At 47.2% G+C, this 20,218-nt stretch overlaps 1 protein-coding gene across 12 annotated transcripts in view; it reads left to right on the top strand.

The window, feature by feature from the left end:
* Positions 1–20,218, top strand: part of NCOA1 (nuclear receptor coactivator 1) — a 182,676-nt gene that overhangs the window by 109,446 nt on the left and 53,012 nt on the right. For all 12 annotated transcript variants that reach the window (XM_051615136.1, XM_051615135.1, XM_051615134.1 and 9 more), the window contains 2 exons: positions 10,306–10,412; positions 14,772–14,938. In XM_051615136.1, the coding sequence (XP_051471096.1) occupies positions 10,327–10,412; positions 14,772–14,938 (253 nt within the window). In that variant the 5' untranslated portion in view covers positions 10,306–10,326. The remainder of the gene's footprint in view (positions 1–10,305; positions 10,413–14,771; positions 14,939–20,218) is intronic.

Raw genomic sequence — 20,218 nt, 5'->3', positions numbered from 1 at the left:
AGATGATCTTTAAGGTCCTTTCCAACACAAACCGTTCTGTGATTCTATAATTTGTACCATCCACCAGTTAAATTTCCCTCTGTTAAGCTGATCGTAGCGTATTCAGTGGCACTTAAAGGAGGTGGGCAATGAGGAAAATTATTATTATTAAAAATTCTACACACCTGAACCTTGACTCACCTTTTCAGCAGGTTTCTTGCATCCCTGCTCTTTCGCTCTTATGCCATACATTAATTTATGTCACCTTGCTACCAGCCATGCTGCCTCCAAAAATATTAACCACACATGATGCAGCCTTGGAGGGATCTGGTGGGATTGTCAGCCCTTGTTCTAACCCTAACCTTATGAAATGAAAAATCATAGAATTGTTTTGGTTAGAAAAGACCTTTAAGATCATCAAGTCCAGCCATTACCCCAGAACTGCCAAGGCCACTGTTAAACCTTGTCCCTCAGCACCACATCTAAATGGCTTCTAAATCCATCCAGGGATGGGGATTCCACCACTGCTCTGGGCAGCTCGTGCCAGGGCCTGACAGCTCTTTTGGGGAATAGATTGTTCCTAGTTTCTAATCCAAACCTCCCCTGACACAACTTGAGGCTGTTTCCTCCAAGCAGGATGACCACTGCAACCAGCCCATGGCCTAGCTGATGGCTCTTGTTCAACCCACATGGTTTGGTTTTCCCCTCCCATGGCTGGCTCCGTGGTTGAGTTGTTGTTGGATACGCAGAAATAATGGATGCAAACGCTTGTGCAGTACGTGCTGACATCCGTGAGCAGCCCTGTAGTAAGGCAGTTAGCGTGCTTTGGAAAAACAGCTGGTGTGGGAAGACATTAGAATTTCTATTGGGCTTTTAATGAGGATAAAAAACAATGTGTTTTTAATACTCATAGATCTTTACATGGGCCTCAGATGCCTGATTAGAGTAATTTTAAAGGGAAAATGGTACATCATCATCCTTTTAAATGGACTTCTCAGATCGGTGTAGCAAGTTGTGGGGGTGGAGTCAATCTCTTCCTTTTAACAAGTCCGAATCTCCCCTCTTTCAGTTTAAAACAATCATCCCTTGTCCCATTGCTACATGCCCTGCTAAAAAGTCTCTCCCCATCTTTCCTGTAGCCCCCTTTGAGCACTGAAAGACCACAATAAGGTCTCCCCAGAGCCTTCTCTTCTCCAGGCTGAACAACAGCCTCCCCTTATAGGAGAGCTTTCCCCCACAACTGGTTTTTGGTTAGGTTTGGTGCCCAGTAATTCTTCTTAACAACCCCAGAGCAGCTCAGAAGGTGAATCCTAGGAAGTTAGGATACATAGCAGAAGCTGTTGGTGATCATTTGCTCCTGAAAACCCTCCATGGTGCAGTGTAATTCTTATTGAGCTTGTTTGCTTTATTTTTGGGATGGGTTTGTTTGGGTTTTTTTGTTGGCTTCCTAGTCTTGAAGCATTGCCCCCTCTGTGGAAGTGTTCAAGGCGAGGTTGGACGGGGCTTGGAGCAACCTGGTCTAGTGGGAGGTGTCCCTGCCCATGGCAGGGGGTTGGGACTGGGTGATCTTTAAGGTCCCTTCCAACCCAAACCAGTCTGGTATTCTATGTTGATATCAAGAGGGGATGTTCAGGCCAGGATATGTAATGGGAACCAAGAGAACCAGTCTGGGATTCTGTTATTCCTGCATTTGGAGTAGTGTCACTTGGCCATGTGGTTGCATGGAGATGTTTTGCCAGAAGTGGGATGCCCAGGGGGTTAGAAAATCCCATGCTGTGACAGTCCCTGCCTCTCTGAGCACGCAATCTAATTAAGACAGACAACAGATGGCTATGACAAGCAGATGTGGGTGAGCACCAGGTAACAAGGAGATGATTGCAATTAGTGTAATAAGCAGCACATCAGTTATCTCCTGTCTGTTGTATTTTAGCTGAGGTGAGTTTTAAAGAGAGCTTGGGAAAATAACAGTGGCGTTACAGATTTGCAGAGGTCTCCTTAGGCATCAAATATTGATCTACCACAGCTTGATTATTCATTTTCATTGTGCTCAGGCAAAGTCCTTTCCTATATTTTTCCCATTCATTTGTAAAACAAATTGGCTGCTGGAATTATCCCTGGGCTAAAGGGGAATGGCTGCTGTGGGCCTGTGAGTTGCAAATGTGACAGACATCTTGGGCATATTCAAATTCACACCTTCTCTTTGGACTGTTGCCTCTCTAAGGATGATACTTAGTGATTTCTATACCTCTTTCCCTTCCTTTTCTATTTTCTAGGGATCGTGTGGAGAGCAAACACTTGCAGAGCTGGCGTATGGCTGGCCTGTGATTTCATCCTTAAGGGATTCACTTGGATATGTGTGATTTTGTTACGATATGCAAAATTCCCCTTGGCTGGATAGGTTTGATTATATGGGTTGTATGGCCCATGTTACCTTCCCAAAGCAAATGATTTCTTGTGGGCAGAAGTTGGTGGAGATGCCTGGATTTGGAGAGGAAAGCTCATCTTCTCCATTGTACAGTGTGGACCAGTTTCTGGTACTCAGAATTAAAATTGCAAGAATAATGAGGTCCTGGAAGATGGGATTAATGTCCTGTCTCTCTGCCTAGTTAGTATGAGTTTCTCTCCTTCCCATAACTGCTCTGCAGAGAACACAGGTCTATAGGACCTGTGAATGAAGGACTTGATTCTCTTGGCCACCATGAGTGGTTGTGAAGCCAAGGACTACTCTTATTCCCCATGGATACACCAGCTGGTTGGCATTTCCCACCTCATCTTCTGCAAAACCTTCTGCCATGGTGAACTCAAGGTGGGTCTGGTGCCAGAAGTTGTCTTCCACTGGGACCCAGGAGTTGTCTTCCACTGAGATACATTTGGTTTCTCTGTTAGGGTGAGGGAGCAAACCACTGGGGTCTACAAGGTGGGAAGAGACCTTCAGTTTGCCCCCATCTCCTCATTTGGTCCTGAAGACCAACGAGCTCCTGGGAGGTTTGGTGTCAGATCATGTACTGCTGTTTGGTGATGCATTCATTGCAAGGGTGTTCACTGCATGCCAGGCCTTTGCACTGCCAGGGGTGGGAATAATAAGGCAGATAAGTGAAATTCTTCTTCAGACACAGCTTTAGCTGTCAAAATGTTAAATCTTTCGTATTGTTAAACTCTTGCAGGTCAGTTGTGTTTTTGATCAGTGATGGCTAAACTTAACTCCCTTACGGTGTAGCAGGAGTGGGGTAGAGAAATTACCTCCCTGGCACTACCTGACCTGCTTGTGGTCCTTTCTCCTCCATGCCAGCAGCAGTGAGAAGCCTTTTCTGAAGGCTGGAGGTATATATCAGGTGTCTTCCCTGTCCCTTGCCCCACAGGACTGACAGGTCAGTCAGCAGATGCAGCGAATAGAGACGATGGGCTCTCACTCCGCCCCGTCCCCGAGCTGAGGGCTTTATAGCTTTATGAGTGTGCTTCCTCTGCAGAGACATCGAGAACTCAGATTTCTGCACACAGCTCTTATCTCAGAGGCAGGAAGGCAAACACTGCCATCCAGGCTGGAGGGATGCAGAAATGTCAGAGTGTGCTGCTTCCTCCCTAAATTCATCCTCTTCCCAACACCCACAGGCTCTGCTTAAAGATGCGATGCAAGATTGGGCAGGATGGATCTCCCTCTCACCTCTCCTTTTCCCAGGTGAAAATAAATCCTCAGAGACTTTGGCTCAACATAGAGTTGCTGCAAGCTGTCCTGGTGACCTGGTCCCATCAAGCCTTGACTACAGCATCATTGTTACTATCACAACGATGGAAGCCTTGCTTGGCTTTTATCAAAGGTGTGGAGTTACAGGATGAGGGGGAATGGTTTCATGCCGTAAGAGGGGAGGTTGAAATGAGGTCTCGAGAAGAAACTATTTGCTGTGAGGGTGGTGAGACACTGGCCCAGGTTGCGCAGAGCAGCTGTGGCTGCCTCATCCCTGGCAGTGTTGAAGGCCAGGTTGGATGGGGCTTGGAGCAACCTGGTCTAGTGGGAGGTGTCCCTGCCCATGGAAAGGAGGTTTAAACTAGATGGTCTTTAAGGTCCTTTCCTACCCACACCAGTCTGGGATTCTATGTTGATACCAAGAGGGGACATTCAGGCCAGGATGGTTAAGAGGAACCAAGAGAACCTGAGTTGTCCATGCTTCCCAGGCTGTGCAACACATGTTGGGTTGAATTTCCCAGAGCCAGAGGGTCCAACTGGTGCCATCTCCATGAGGCTTGAGCCTCAGGAAGACAGAGAGCTCTCAGGATAAATGAGAGGCAGGAGAAAATGAAGCAGGGAAATTGGGGTAAGGTACCAAAAGAAGAGGATTTAGTTAGAAGGCAGACGTCTCTGCAGGCTGGAGGAGTGGCATATGGCTACAGGGATTTCACAACCCCCCCCGAGAAGTGTTGCACAAAACAGATGTGACGCTTGTTTTTGACAACTTCAGCCTCCAAAACCCCAAATGTTTAATAGGACTTTACATCTCTCTCCTTTTTCTTTTTTATTTTGAATTTTTAATTGGGGATGAATTAAGAAGATTTAAAAAAAAAAGAAAACCACCACCCCACCTCAGATCTAGCACCCTATGCAGCAGGTTAGCAGGTGACTCACTCTTTCTCACCCATTGCCTCTTCTCTGTCACAGCTGCAGCGTTTCTCCTGTTATCTGCAGAAGTTAGAAAAAATCAGGTTTGCTCTGACCCCAGCATTGAGAGGAGCAGCTGATGATGAACTTGTGAGGAGAACAATATAGACATGTCCTTGCGACACTCCAAGTATGCTCTTAATTACCTCTAATTGAGCCTGCGTACGCACAGATGGGTTATATTTTGATGATGAATGGCTGTATTATAAGAGACTTTTCCAACATTGTTGTTTTCTTAAAAACAGCCGACTAATTGTGTTTCTCTCCGATAGATGTTAGTGTTATTTTGTCAGCATTTCTTTGGGTCAAATTAATACAAAATGTGGGAAATACATTTTAGAATTCTGTTAGAATAAAGTATTGGGTGGCCAGCTCCGTCTTCCACGCTGTCAGTTCAAATCGCTAGGGCTATTTGTGCCTGCTGAAGGTAGCTATGGATGTCTTTGGGAAGCTGTTGGAACTCCATTAGCATTACTTGGAGAGCAGAAGCATTAAGCTGCAATAATTCACATCACTTTTGGGTTTTGTTGGTTTTTGTTAACGTGGAAATTGCAATCATGTCATGATCTTCAAGCTTGTGTTGGAGTATTTGTGTTGGTTGGTGCTTCATCCTCTCTGTCAAGGCTCCAGTCTCTGCTATGATAACTTCCCAAAAAGCAGTGTCTTCTTTGGGTGGATGTGCCAGTGTGGCACATTGCAGGACCAATGGAAGAGGAGAGAGTTTGTGATTGGAAATCAGAGGTGATTTCACCTGCCTGGCCATGGGCAGGTGACTTCAGCTTTTGTGCTTCTTATCCATTCCTCCTTTCCATTATTTTCCCTCCCAATTAGTCTCTTTGAGACTAATTAGTCTTTGGTGAGCAGATGCAGTGGTGCATTGGGATGCTGGTAACAAGAGGGGCCAGGGACTGGTGCTATATTCAGATCTGTGAGCTAAGAGCCAGGAAGCAAGAACAACATGGATATGGAGAATCACCTTTGAGAAGCACCAAAGCTTTGACCTCGTGAGTGGCTTGAGTTCAGCCCTTGTTTAGCTGGAGCTAGGGAGCTGCAGTCTGTATGACAGGAGCATGCTTTGCTGCTGAACATGGTGCACATCACAGCATTGTTCATTGATGCTGCTGCTACGGGGCTATGGACTTGTGCCTCAGATGCAGGCAAGTCCATGTAGCAAGCTGCTGGATGCAATGGTAATTGCTTAACAAAAAAAAAATAAAAAATCATAGAATCACGGAACGGTGTGTGTTGGGAGGGACCTTAAAGAACATCTAGTTCCAACCCCCTGCCATGGGCAGGGACACCTCCCACTAGAACAGGTTGCTCCCAGCCCCATCCAAACTGGCCTTCAACACTGCCAGGGATGTAGCAGCCACAGCTGCTCTGGGCAACCTGGGCCAGTGTCTCACCACCCTCACAGCACAGAATTTCTTCCTCAGATCTCATCTCAATCTCCCCTCTCACAGCTTGAAACCATTCCCCCTCATCCCGTCACTCCCTGCCCTTGTCAGAAATCCATCCCCAGCTTTCCTGTAGCCCCTTCAGGTACTGGAAGGTGCTCTAAGGTCTCTGCAGAGCCTTCTCTCCTCCAGGCTGAACAACCCCAACTCTCTCAGCCTGTCTCCAGAGCAGAGCTGCTCCAGCCCTTGGATCAGCCCAAAGCAGAGGGGGACAATCCCCTCCCTGGCCCTGCTGGTCCCGCTGCTGGGGATGCAGCCCAGGACACAGTTGGTTTCTGGGCTGCCAGTGCACGGTGCTGGCTAATGGTGAGCATCTCATCACCCAACACCCAGAAGTCCTTCTACTCAGGGTTGTTCTCAGTCCATTCTCTACCTTTTGGGTTTGCACCATGACATGGAGTTTCTTCAGAGCAGCAGGTTAAGGGCATCTTTGAAATGAGGTTTCTTACACATTCATTTGGAGGAAGGTAAGAGGCCAGCACTCTTTGCATTGATGCAACACTTACATCTTGCTCCTGCTGTGGTCAAACATCTCCAAAGGAGCTCAAGCGAGTGAGCAGTGCCAGTGGGAACACCAGCAGCACTTTATGTTATCCCTTATTATATGTTTTTGATGGCTTGTAACAGCAGAAGAGCAATCAGTTTAGCACAGGTCTGCATTGGAAGGCCCTCATATTAAGTCTGGAAACCACTTCCCCCCCGTCCCTGGATGAACTAATTAGCTTATTTTCATTACCATTGGCCCTCCTTCCTTTGCCTCTGTTGGGTTTCCTAAGCCAGCAAAATATGAATGTTTTTACAAGAAGCTGGTGTTTAGAAATCAGGTTTCCGGTGAAAGGGCCCCAGCACAGGCAGCAGCAGGCAGGGTCGCCTTGCACTGGCCACCCAACCCCAGCCCTCCATGGGGGACCTCATCCTCTGGTCTTGCCCTGACCCAGTAGGGCTTTCAAACTGAGTCATCCTCATTATTTTTAGGCCAACTGACATTTTTTTGGCTTGTCAGCCCTGGCAAATTTTGCTGTAAAATAAACTACTTTTACAATAAAAAGAAACATTGAGGATATTACATCAATGGCTTAACTCCAGCCAAGGATTTCAGCTAAAGCTGCAATGTTGTCCTTAGTTCACCTCTCTAGGGCATATGGTCGCTCTTGCCAAGCTATGATCCTGCAGCAGTGCATCCTGGTGGGACAGTCGACTTTACCTGCCATATCCCTGTTCGTTTTTCCTTTAATTTAGTTACCAAGTGGAAATTGGTACCTGTGAGATTCAATGTTTTGGTGAGAGCAAGTTAAACCTTCAAGATAAAGGCTTAAACCCCTCGTCCGAAACCTCAGTGAGCCCTTCTCACCCAGAGCAGATGATGCAGCACATTTAATTTTACAATCTTGACATTTTTCAAGAGTTTGCTTTTTCCCCCCTTCATTCTATTTTCCTTGGCATCGTTCCTCTTGCAAACATGCCAAAGGTGGGGGAATTTTAACTCAGACCTGTGGGCATGGCTGGCTTGCTGGCATCTGCTCAGGGTTTCTGGATTTGGTGGATGAGCTCTCATGCCTGTGGCATCAACTGCTCATGGTAATATTGATAAAGTGATGTCAGGAACCGCCTTCGCCTCAGCACTGGTGATGCAGGCATGAACAGAAGCGCCAAGAAACAAGCTCTGTCCCTGGAGCACTGTGTGAAATGCAGATTTGGAGTAGATATTTTGAGCATAGAGGTGGGTCTACGGGGAGCCAAAATGTGTAACACATTACTGGACACTGAAGTCGTAGGAGATAATGAAGCTGGTAATGCTGGTTTACGTATAATTGTTGAATCTCAGGGTGGTTTAGTTTGGAAGGGGCCTTTAAAGGCCATCTAGTCCAATGCCCCTGCAGTGAGCAGGGACATCTTCAACTAGGTCAAGCTGCTCAGAGCTCTGTTCAATCTGACCTGGAATGTTTCCAGGAATGGGACTTCTACCACCTCTCTGGCTGACCAAGGCCAGTGTCACTACCCTCAGTGTAAACAATTCCTTCCTTAGGTCTACTCTGAATCTCCCCTCTTCCAGTTTCAGACCTTTACTACTTGTCCTATTGCTACAGGCCCTACTGAAAAGTCTGTCCCCATCTGTCCCCATCCCCTTTCAGGTCCTGGAAGGTGCTCCAAAGTCTCCCTGGAGCCTTCTCTTCTCCAGGCTCAACAACCCCAACTTTCCCAGCCTATCTCCAGAGCAGAGCTGCTTCAGCCCTTGCATCATCTCTATGGCCTCTTCTGGACTCGCTCCGACAGCTCCATGTCCTTCCTGTGTTGAGGACCCCAGAGCTGAACCCAACACTGCAGGGGGGTCTCACTGGAGAGGGAGAGAATCCTCTCTCTCACCCTGCTGGTTACATTTCTGGTGGTGCAGCCCAGGATACATTTGGCTTTCTGGATTTTAATATGAACAGTGGATTCCTCAAGCAACCAGGGAGCGGATGTGATGCTCCTGGCTGTGTCCATCCTTCTGCACTGCTCTGAGAAGCCTGTCTGCAGGGGTGGTTTGGGACTCAGGGGACATTCAGAATCTGGTGGGACTTTTATATTCATCATTTTAATAATCATCTGAGGGTGAGATAAGCCAACACTGATGACTTTTGATGAACAGCCACCTTGTGCCTGGCTGGGCAGTGGATGGGAGGTGCTGGACAACCAAAGGAATCCTGCCTGGCTTTTGGGATGGCTGAATAAAACATGGGCTGTGGGAACTGTGGATGTATCTTCTAGGTTTTGTTTTATCACAATCTGTCAGCAGTTCAGTGCTTGTTAAAATTCCAGCTTTTAGAAATTGGTGGAAGAAATTAAGGGGATTAAGTTTAAGAACTTAGTCCTCCTACACTCTAAACTACAAACTTCTGGTCCAGGATCCTGTTACTTTATTTTTCAGGGGTCGTATCATGTCACAATCATAAACACTAATAAAAATTAAGAATTTGAAGGGCATCATTATCTAGTGTTGAATTTTTGCAGGTACTAGAAAAATCATGGAATGTCTCTAGCAAAGCAAGGGCAGCAATGTGCACAGCTGGGTTAGTTTCTGAAGAAGCTTTGTTCCTAGTTTTAACATGTTTTACAAGGTTTGACTGCGTCCTACAGGCTTACATAGTTCTTTAGTTCTTGGAGCAGACTGTTTGAGTTCTCAGGTCTAAGAGTATCATGGTTTTGGCCAAACCCTTTAACACCCTTCAAGGTGAAGCATCCAGAAAGACACCTTAATTGGCTTTCTTGCCTTTATTGGGCTGACATGGTATTTTATTCAGTTAAATAGAAAAATATATGTCATAATTAAGGAACATTAGTATGTGGGGTATTGCAGTGTTACAGTCCTCATGATTCTTCTGGATCTGGACCTCTGGACCTTCTTTGGTTGCTTAGACTTCTTATTTGCCATAGCATGGACTAGTTTACCCAACATGTGTTGAGATTACACCCTAAAAATAATGGTTTAATGTCCATGTGTTGAAGTGAGCTGGAATCCAGGAGATGTCCAGTGTTAGGACTGGCCAAGGATCGGCCATGGTTGGAAGCTCTCTGCCAGGAGAAGGTTGAGGCTGGGCGGATGATGTATGGGAGGCAACCTCAGCAGGGGGTGGGGAAGGGGTTCGTGGGAGGGTGTCACATCCCGTTAAGAGATGAGTCAGTTTGCAGCTCTAATTAAAGCCCAGGCCATGTGCTGAGGGGAAAGGAGGTGGTGGGGGAGCAGGAACGCAGACACAAGGTGAGGGGTGGAGCATCCTCTGCCAGCCATGAGTCAGAGGAATGGGGGGAGATGGCAGAGGAGCTGAAGATGGGCTGAAGGAGAAGGCTTGCAGGAGAAGGAAACAAAGGAAAAGCAATCAAACACACATGAACAAAGCATTGGAATGGGCTATGGTGGGATAGCTGTTACAATGATGTAAGGCCAGGAAGCTAAGGAGGCTATAAGGAAGAGCTCAGTCTGTGATGTAAGGATGAGGGTGATGGTGGAGAGGGTTCGCTTGGACAAATGGTGATCAGGGGACACCAAAAGGAGGGTCATCTTGTGTTGTCTTCGCTTCACACTGTTTCCTTCAAAAACAAGGCATCAGTTAAGAAAGACTTGTGTTAGGTTAGATACCTCTTCAGAGGTGACTTGGTCCATGTTTTCTGCTGCAGAGGAACCATTCCTCTGGCAGCTGCAAAAAGCTTTCTCTTATCCTCTCCTTCTTTTGGTTCCAGGTGCAAAGTAGGTCAACCAACATGAGTGGCCTTGGGGACAGCTCAACGGACCCTGCCAACCCTGACTCTCGGAAGAGGAAAGGCTCCCCCTGCGACACAGCCCAGAGGTACGTGCGCAGCTCCCAATCCGTCCCCTGCGGCGGCTACTTTGTCATTCCTGCCGCGTCGCTCTGTCCCGTCTGCTTGAGCAGATGGAGCCAGGTTTCAGCCACTCGGAAATGTTCACACTTCCCACCAGAACTTCACTTTGCTTTTTAGCAGTGGCTGTAGTGGAAGATGGAGCATGATGGAAATGTGGCTCCCCATCTGCTCGGCTTGTTGTTAGGTGGCAAATGATGATTAGAAGCTCATTATCAAAGTTAATGTATTGGTTTCATAAATTGAGAGTGCTCAATCATGTGGAGGAGCATCAAGAAAGCTTTCTCAGAGTAAATTTAGGGCAGATAATTCTGTAAGGTCTGCAGATCATCCCAAACCTTCTGCCTCTTCATGTCACATTCCCTAGAAATCCCTGGTTTTGTAATATTCAGAAACTTTGATGAAGACACTCTTTCTCCAATGTGAAATTACAGAACAGAACATATCTCTGTCTGAAGTATCTTCATTTCTGTGTGCTGATGCAGGCTGCTCCAAAGCTCAGCTCACTGCAGAAAGTCACCTTTTGCTTACAACAGAGCTAAGACAGTTGGGGTTCTTGAGCCTGGAGAAGAGAACGCTCCAAGGAGGCCTTAGAGCACCTTCCAGTACCTGAAGGGGCTACAGGAAAGCTGGGGAGGGACTTTTGAGAAGTGCAGGGAGTGATGAGATGAGGGGGAACACTTTCAAGCTGCAAGAGGGGAGGCTGAGATGGTCTTAGGAAGAAAATATTTGCTGGGAGAGTGGAGTGAAACTGTTGGTCCTTAGGACCAAGCAAGGTGGGCTTGGATGCCTATTCTTGAAGGAACCGCTTTGCAGATGGATGAGCACACACCTGGCTTTGCTTCATCTGGTCTGGCATTGGAAAGCAGAAACAGAAGAGGATTTGGAGGTGTTGGGTGATGAGAAGCTCATCATGAGCCGGCACCATGCACTGGCAGCCCAGAAAGCAACTGTGTCCTGGGCTGCATCCCCAGCAGCGGGACCAGCAGGGCCGGGGAGGGGATTGTCCCCTCTGCTCTGCTCTGGTGAGACCCCCTGCAGTGCTGGGTCCCGTGCTGGGTTCCCCAACACAAAAAAGACATGGAGCTGTTGGAGTGAGTCCAGAGGAGGCCACAAAGATGATCTGGGGACTTGAGCACCTCTGCTCTGGAGACAGGCAGGGAGAGATGGGGTTGTTGAGCCTGGAGAAGAGAAGGCTCTGGGGAGAACTTAGAGCACCTTCCAGTACCTGAAAGGGCCTGTAAGGATTTTGGAGACAGATTTTCAGCAGGGCCTGTAGAGATAGAACAAGGGATGATAGTTTGAAACTGGAAGTGTGGAGATTCAGACTAGAGAGGAATAAACTGTTTATGCTGAGGATGGTGAGACACTGGCCCAGGTTGCCCAGAGAGGTGAGAGAAACCCCATCCCTGGAAACATTCCAGGTCAGGTTGGACGGGGCTTTGAGCCACCTGATCTACTTGAAAATGTCCCTCATGGCAGGGGGTTGGACTAAATGACCTTTAAAGGCCCCTTTCAACCCAAACCAATCTGTGCATCTGTGGTTCCTATCCTAACCCCTACGCACCCCAGGAAAGCCACCTTCTGCTGACACCAGGGATCTTTCAAAATATATTGAATCTAGTGAAGCAGAAACTTCTGAATGAAGGATTTTCCTTCCTTGTCCAACTGCAATGAGTTTTTAGATCCATAAAGTACCTACCAGACCTACTGTCTTCCATCTCTGGAGATACTAAAAATTCACCTGCATGCCATCGTGTGCCACCTTCTCTAGGTAAAACTACTTTAGCAGGGGGGTTGGACTAGGTGATCTCCAGAGGTCACTTCCAACCCCTACCATTCTGTAATTCTTTGTGGTTCTGTGTTTTTTAGAAGGGGTGAATCAAATACTTTTTAGGTTGGCCATTGACCCTGAAACAGCAGAGCTGAAGCACGTTACCAAAATCCAGCAGAGAAGTTCTCACCAGTGCTGTCTTCCTTCCTTCAGACCATGTCCCGGCTCACAGCCGCTATGGGGAGGTAGCTTGTCCTCCTCCCCCAGGTTCACCAGAGCCCTCCTTAATGTACTCCTGAGCAAAGTGAACTTCAAAACTCCTTTGTTAAAACCTGGAAGGTTCAACTATTGCTTTTGATGATACTTGGGAGTCATAAAGAACAGCCCACTGCTGTAATATTCTCATGATGCTTTTATGTAAGGAAAATTGGCCAATTCTCCCTCCTACAATTTGGAAGTTGCCACAGCAACAGCGACATTAAGGCTTTGCATGAAATGAGCTCACCCACAACAGAAGGAATATTTTTTTCCCCTCTTCCCTCTGCTGTTGCTTTTTGGTTCACAGGAAGAGCTTGGAATTAATTTGTCCTTAACTCAAATACTTGCTCAGCTCCTTCGAGAAGGATTTGCCTGCCCCATTGCCGGGGAGCGGGTCAGTGCCAGTGCCACTGACACCCAGGCAGAAAAAGGCTGATGTTGGCTGGGCCCAGCACTTTTGCAGTAGGTGGACATCTGATTTAGCTCTATGAAGCTGTTTTTGCTGCCTGTCCCCCCCTCAGCACCTGTGTGCAGCTGCCTGCCAGGGTAGTGAGGGGCTCCTGAGCCCACCTAAGTCTATTGCAGAGGAGTTTCCAGGTTACACTGTGCGTCTTCCATGGAAGGTCTCCCTCATGGACTTCATGGGACTGGTAGCCCAAGTTGAAACATGGCTCGTGCTCTGCACACTTGCAGCTGGCTTTGCCTTTTTTTATTCCTTTCTTTTTTGATTCTGCTGCTTCACTGAGTTAAAGTCATTCCTGTCATCCCTCTGGGTAGTCATGACACCTGGAGAGACACAGGCAGGAGGAGAAGTGAAGTGCTGCAGAGTGAACTTGGGAGGCAACAGGAGGTTCATCATGGAGGTTAATTCCTGCAATTATCAGATATTTTCATGTGAGTGCAAGTTTAAGCAGCAGAAAAAAAGCCCAAGAGACAAAACCTTCCCATCAGACCTAGATATGGAGCTAGTAAAGTGGCTGGAATTAGGAAAAAATAAAGAAACATCTGTGTAGCCTACTTGAGCTCCTTAGAGGGGAAGGCTGGTGGTATCTCATTCCCTTTTGGACAGATATGGTTTCTAAAGGGTCTCTACAGAGTTATCAGGGTATATTCATGCTCTGATTGGTTTGCCCTCTCAGCAGAGAGTAGAAACCAAACTTCTTGAAGCCTTTACCTGGTAGCAGAGCTTTTTTGGCCACATAGCACAACCCAATGGCATCTGTGGTGGGACACAGATCTCCTACCAAGGCGGACTTTTGGGATGAACTTTTGTAACCAGTGTTTTCTCAGCCTCTCCCTAAGCAATGGGGCCTCTCTGAGGCCAGGAACATCTCGCCATGGCCACAGGCATCTCAGCAGCTTCTTGGTGTCCTGTAAATAAAAGAGATTTTCAGGCAATACTTCTTACATAGAGAGATGGGCATCCTGGGGATGTTGTAACAAAAAATTAAGTGGTTTATTGGAAACCAACCTGATCAAAGGCATCGCAAGCAAAGTAGAGCTGTGTTGGGCATTTTGAGGTGTCCTCACTAACCCCATGGTTGATGTAGAGGAAGTTATTTAGGAAAAATATGTCTCTGTGTGTCTTTCTCATATACACAGTTCATGCTGGTGGCTTTGATGCTTATAATATTCTTAAAGGAACACGTTATGGTCTCCAGAGTGGCTTCAATTATGGCCATGTCATAGCACGTAAATGATATATTCTCAATTCCCAGAATTTAGAAATAGTTGATGGGAGAGTGTTTGGCTTCTGCAGCAGCTGGGAGCTGAAAGACAAGCTGCTTTTGCTGGAACAAAAAGGTTGATCTCATGAATATTTTTCATCTTCTTGTCACCATTGATTCAGCTTTTCACTCTGGTGAACTCCAGTGGATGTTGTTAACCTTGTGTGTGAATTTAGGATTATACTTGAATACAGCTGCAACAGTAACTGGAAAAACTCAGAGACTCTATATAACTATTTTTATTATTTTTGTTCTAACTCATTTATATAAACTATTTTTGAGAAGAAGGCAGAGTCCTGAATGTTAGAGGTCAGTTTTTTGGGGGGTGTCAGGCTAGCCCTACGTATCTCCCTTGGCATTAATTTTTCTTATTTTTATATGCATTAAAATACACAAAAGCCTGAACGAACTCCCCAGTTTTTTGGAGATATTCAGATTACAGCACAGTCATTGCTCCAGCCAGTACTTGTATTTTTGGGTTCTTTTCCAGTGTCCAGGTGTGACTAGACTGAGCAGTAGGAAAAAAAACAGTTATGTGATTTTTAATTTTTTCCCCCTTTCTCTAACAGCAATGAAAAGCGGAGACGGGAACAGGAGAACAAATACTTGGAGGAGCTGGCAGAGCTGCTGTCTGCAAACATCGGGGACATCGACACTCTGAGCGTCAAACCTGACAAATGCAAGATCCTAAAGAAGACGGTTGATCAGATCCAGCAGATGAAGAGGCTGGAGCAAGGTAGGGCAGAAGCCTCCTGCCTTGGCTTGTTGGGAAACTCCCGAGTAAGAGTGTTCTCCTGGTGTCCTTCAGACACTAAATTGCAGCAGATAATAATGACTTAATTCCTGAAAAACCATGACATAATCCTTCCATTGGCAAGTTTTCCTCCTCCCGCTTTTACGGAAACAGTAATACAGGAGGGTCTGCTTTGCCTCCTTTGCTTGGCTTCTTTAAGATGCCACCTTTGTTTCTGATGCAAGGTGGCACTTTGCTCTCTGTTTGTGATTCACCCTGATCACTCTTTAGATTAAGATAATCATAAGTGGTTGTTAAGCTTTCAGGATCAGGCCCATTAAGTGCTTATCAGCAATACTGCGATTAACTGTGTGCTCAAACCCCGTCCTATGGCTCGGTAAGGTGAAGGACAGATAGCTCTGCCACACACTGTGAAAGACTTGGTGAAGAACCATGTCCCCTTGCCAGATCCATTCTCCTGCCAACCAAACAGATTAGAGGGGCTATTAATCCACCTCCCGCTGGTGAGTAACGACACTGGAACCAGTAAAAATAGAAGAGATACTTAAGAAGCCTTATAAAGGTTAAAATTCACCCTGAGTGTCAACTTAGAGACTGAAACGTAGAAGTCCAAAGGGCTCCAGCGATGCACAGGAGAAGGGGTGAGGTGTATTGAGGAGGGAGTAGGACTTCTTGAGGTCCTTGCAACCCTTTGGAGCTGCTGCAAATGTGCTCCAGCTTGCTCCACACCATGCCAGCTACCGGCTGCCCATCTCGCATACTCGGGTAATTTGTCCTTTGTCTAAATAACTTTTCCTTTGTGCAAACACTTTGTCCTTCATGCACAAGGTGAATCCCGCTCAGCGCTAGCGCTGGGAGCGCGTCATCCGTCAAGCCTTGCCTTTGCCAGAGCTCCTGCTGCAGCTCTGAGCACAGCCCTGGTCCCTAAAAGCAGATGAGAAGTTTTTCCCAAATCCCATGGCTGGGAGGTGGGTGTGCATGTACAGGCACTCCATGGAGTCATGGAATGGTTTGGGTAGGAAGGGGCCTTTCAAGGCCATCTAGTCTAACCCCTCTGCAGTGAGCAGGGGCATCTTCAACTAGATCAGCCAGACAGAGTCCTGTCCAACCTGACCTGGAGTGATTCCAGGGATGGGTCATCTCCCAGCTCTCTGGTCAACCTGGGCCAATGTCTCACCACCTTCAGCGTAAATAATTCACTCCTTCTATCTAATTAAATCTTCCTCTTTTAGTTTAAAACCATCACCCCTTGTCTGTCACAACTAGGCATTGCTGTAGGTCCTCTCAGCTCACTATTATTTTAGGCACCAAATTTTGGGTCAAGCACAGTGGCAAAGCATTCAGCTCACATGGCCCTGGCTGCCTGGACTTCCCAATGAAGCAGGACAACTGCTTTTAGATTTCATTCACATTGTGGCCGGGCTCAGAAAGGAGTTTGGTAGTGGGTGAGTATGCCCAGGTTCCTGCTCAGTGCCACTTCACTGTTCATTAGTTTTCTTGACATTGCACAGCAGGGCTGAACATTAACTAGGACAAGCACGACTTAAAAATATTATGCCTTGAGCTTTGCTCTCTGTTGTTGGCGGGGCCAAATTACGGAGGAAAAGAAACTTCACCTGTATTTGTTTTTTGCAGATTACAGTGAGAGCATTTTACCTGAGGAGGTAGGGAAAATACGGCAAAAAGCCAGAATATTTGTGGCCAGAGACACTTTTCTGCCCTTGTAGGTATGTCAGGTTGTGTTTCCCTGCCTGTGTCCTTCCTCCTCTCTGTTTCTCAGCCATAAAGCTGATTAATATTTGCTAACTGCTGAGGATGTGGTTCGGTTGCTGAAGTATTGTGAGTGGCGATGTGTCCTGCAGGAAACTCTCCTAGAGACATGACTTCACGTAACAGGGAGGAGCAGGAGAGTGTGGACTTTGCAGTGATGTGTTGGAGTGCGCTCAGGACATCACAGAATCACAGATATCCCAGCAAATGAAGCTGTTCAGTCCCAAAATTAACAAAGCCTATAAGCATGGGGGAAAATTATGCTAAACCTCATAGCAGAGCAGATTTCAATGACAAAACAGCCACCATCCTGTTATGAGTTTAATTAATAACATGGAAATGCAGAGCTGGGAGCTTGGGAAGGGGCAGGTGGCTGCGCTGGGGGAGCTGGGACATCCCAGGGGGAGCATCCTTCCCCCTGCCAACCCTGGAGGGTTTGGAGTTCACATCCCACCCTCTCTGCCCCATCCCTTCACCTCCACTGTGAATTGTTCTCAGTTTTAACCCTCAAAAGGGGTAGAGGAACCGGCAGAAGCTTGCAGATGGATGCAGGCAGGGGCTGAGCCCTCCCTCCCATCCCCCTGCCTGCTGGGCTGCTATTTAAAGTATGAAGCAAATGCTTTTAGAAAAGATTCTGAGGGCTGGACACCTTCCAAAGTTAGTAATGTACAGTTGGCAGAACAAGCGGTTTGCGGCTGTGGCAGCAACCTGAAATTCCTCTGCCAAGACGGCAATAAATGCCGCGGAGGAAGAGGCCAGACAGTTAATTTTTCAGCCTTTGTCCGTCCCGCAAAAGTTTTTTTTTTGGTGGTTTGAGTGTTGTGAGCCCTTGAACTGTGCCTGTGCATGGTCGCTCACTGGGCGAGGAGGAGAAAAGGCCACCGATGACTCCAGGGTCGTGTGGAGGTCGGTAAGGAGAAGATCACTTCAGGCATCCTGCTTGGAGTCCACAGGGCAGCAGATCGGTCCACGTGGACCTCCCTTTTCTTTGCTTTCAGATTGGCATTGCACCCAGAACATGGATGCTGGATGTCCTCCTCTGGGGTGGGTCCTTTGTTCCAAAGCCATGCTATGAGATGCTGAAGTCCATGCATCACAGATGGGCTCACTCAAGGTTGTTTTAATTCCTAGGCTGCATCAAAAGGAGTTTGACCAGCAGGTCAAGAGACGTGATTCTCCCTCTCTGCTCCACTCTGGGGAGACCCCAGTACTGGGGTCCCCAGCACAAGAAGGACATGGAGCTGTTGGAGTGAGTCCGGAGAAGACCACAGAGATGATGTGAGGGCTAGAGCAGCTCTGCTCTAGAGACAGGCTGAGAGAGCTGGGTTGTTCAGCCTGGAGAAGAGAAGGCTCTGGGGAGACCTTAGAGCACCTTCCACTACCTGAAGGGGCTACAGGAAAGCTGGGGAGGGGCTTTTTGCAAGGGCAGGGAGAGATGGGACAAGGGGGAATGGTTTGAAGATGCAAGATGGGAGGGAGATTGAGATGAGATCTGAGGAAGAAATTCTTTGTTTTGAGGGTGGTGAGACACTGGCCCAGGTTGCCCATGGAATGTGTGGCTGCCCCATCCCTGCAAGTGTTCACGGCGAGTTTGGATGGGGCTTGGAGCAATGTGGTTTAGTGGGAGGTGTCCCTGCCCATGGCACGAGATTGTGACTGGGTGATCTTTAAGATCCCTTCTAGCCAATCCATTGTATGTTTCTTGGAATTCAGAGCAGTGCTGCTGCAGGCAAAACCCAATGGATAGAGGCAGCCTGGACAGCTTCACTGCTCAGTGTGTATCACTTGCAGGGTTAGCAGAGGTGGCATGCAGGCTGTTAGAAGAAGCCATCGGGAGCACGGTGGAGCTGCAGTGGAGTCAGGAGGCTGCAAGACAGCAAGGACGCTCATTTGCTGCCAGGAAGGCAGCCAGTGTCTGGCTGCAAATGCAAAAATAAAGAATCTTGGTCATACAAGAGAGTATAAAGATGACCAGGGATATTGGAAAAGCTGCATTGTCACACAGCCCATTTGTTTTGCCCCTTTTCTTTGTGTAATACTTGATGCCTACCCTCTGGAGGTTGGGGTCACCCCTGCCCCAAGGAGGCAGAACCTTGACATCAAACACCCCTGCAACACCAAGCTCTGCGGTGGCACATGGGCTCCAGAAGGATGTTTCCTTTTTTCCTCTGGATGAATTTTTTCAATTAAAACACCCTAATTTTGGGAGGGTGGTGACATTGGAGAAGGGAAAAGGGGTAATGAGCAGTGTGCTGAGATCTGACAGGGATGGGAGCCGGCGGAGGTATCATCTCATCTCCCTCATAGAACTCCCAACCTTGACAGTGTCCTTTTTAAGATGAAGCCACCAAGACTTTTCCCAAAAGCCCTCTCCATTGATAGGCTGCTTAATTTCCTTCCAGAGCAGGAGTATAAATCCAGCACCTTAACAGAATAAATCAAACAGTATTGAGCTTTTGATTATGCTGCCTACAAACTCCAACAGGCACAGAAGGTTGCCCTTGAAACACCTCCTAAGGCATTGCAAGCGACTCTACCCCGTCCAGCATCCCAGGGACCTCCTTCCCCCTGTCCTTCCTTCCTTCCCTCCTCGCCACTCGCTCCCGCTGTGCTGCCGTATGTTCGGCTTCTGCGGGAATCCATGTGCAGAGCTGGCAGCTACCTGGGCCAGGAGCAGCATGGGGTGATGCTTGTGAGTTACTGGTCTTGCAAGGTCCAAAAGCCCCACCAGATTTACTCTACAGCTGCCAAATTAAAGGTTTTAAGGTTTTATTCTTTATTTGCTTGGATTTGTATAAATTAACTGATCTCATGAAGGACCCTGAGCTTGCTTTGCTGTGCAGGGCTTCTTATGGTGATGGAGGGTCGTGTGACCCGATGTAGGACACCTTCAGACCCCTGCAGCTTTTTGGTGGTGGAGCTGCTGGATTTATTCTTATAGATGGATAAGGGATAAAAAAAAATCAGATATTTATTAATGCAGTTTTATTCTGTAATAATGCTACAGAATAGTGACCTGATTTGGGGACATTTTAAAAGGGCACTAAGCAGAGAATTTGCTTTCTTTCCCAAGTGTTTCTCTGTTAATCTGCAAAGATGGGACTCTCAACTCTTAAGCTGAGTTACTTCAGGCAGGGAGGAGCAAAGGCTATTTTTTGAGCCTTTAATATTTTTCAGGGATCTTAGGCAATAAGAGAATTTCTGTCTTGTCTTGGACTACACCAAAATTCTCCAACTTGTTCTTCTACTGCATAGGGGTGTCCTCTTTGGAGTCCCCCAAAATCATGGAGCATTTGTGTCATCCTGACGTCTTTTGATTTGTTTTTTCTTCAAGTGTGGTCGTAATAAGACCACGCTCCTTCAGGCAAATCTGTGCTGCTTTGTCACTAGGGCACATCAACCCAAAAAGAAGAGGACCCATAATTTAAGACCACCCCCCTTTGGAATTAACCTCCTTAGGGAAGTAATTTGCCTTTTGGGTAAATCCAGTAG

The sequence above is a fragment of the Apus apus genome, chromosome 3, assembly GCF_020740795.1.
Source record: "Apus apus isolate bApuApu2 chromosome 3, bApuApu2.pri.cur, whole genome shotgun sequence".
Taxonomy (NCBI): Eukaryota; Metazoa; Chordata; class Aves; order Apodiformes; family Apodidae; genus Apus; species Apus apus.
This window is presented reverse-complemented; position numbering and strand designations above follow the sequence as displayed.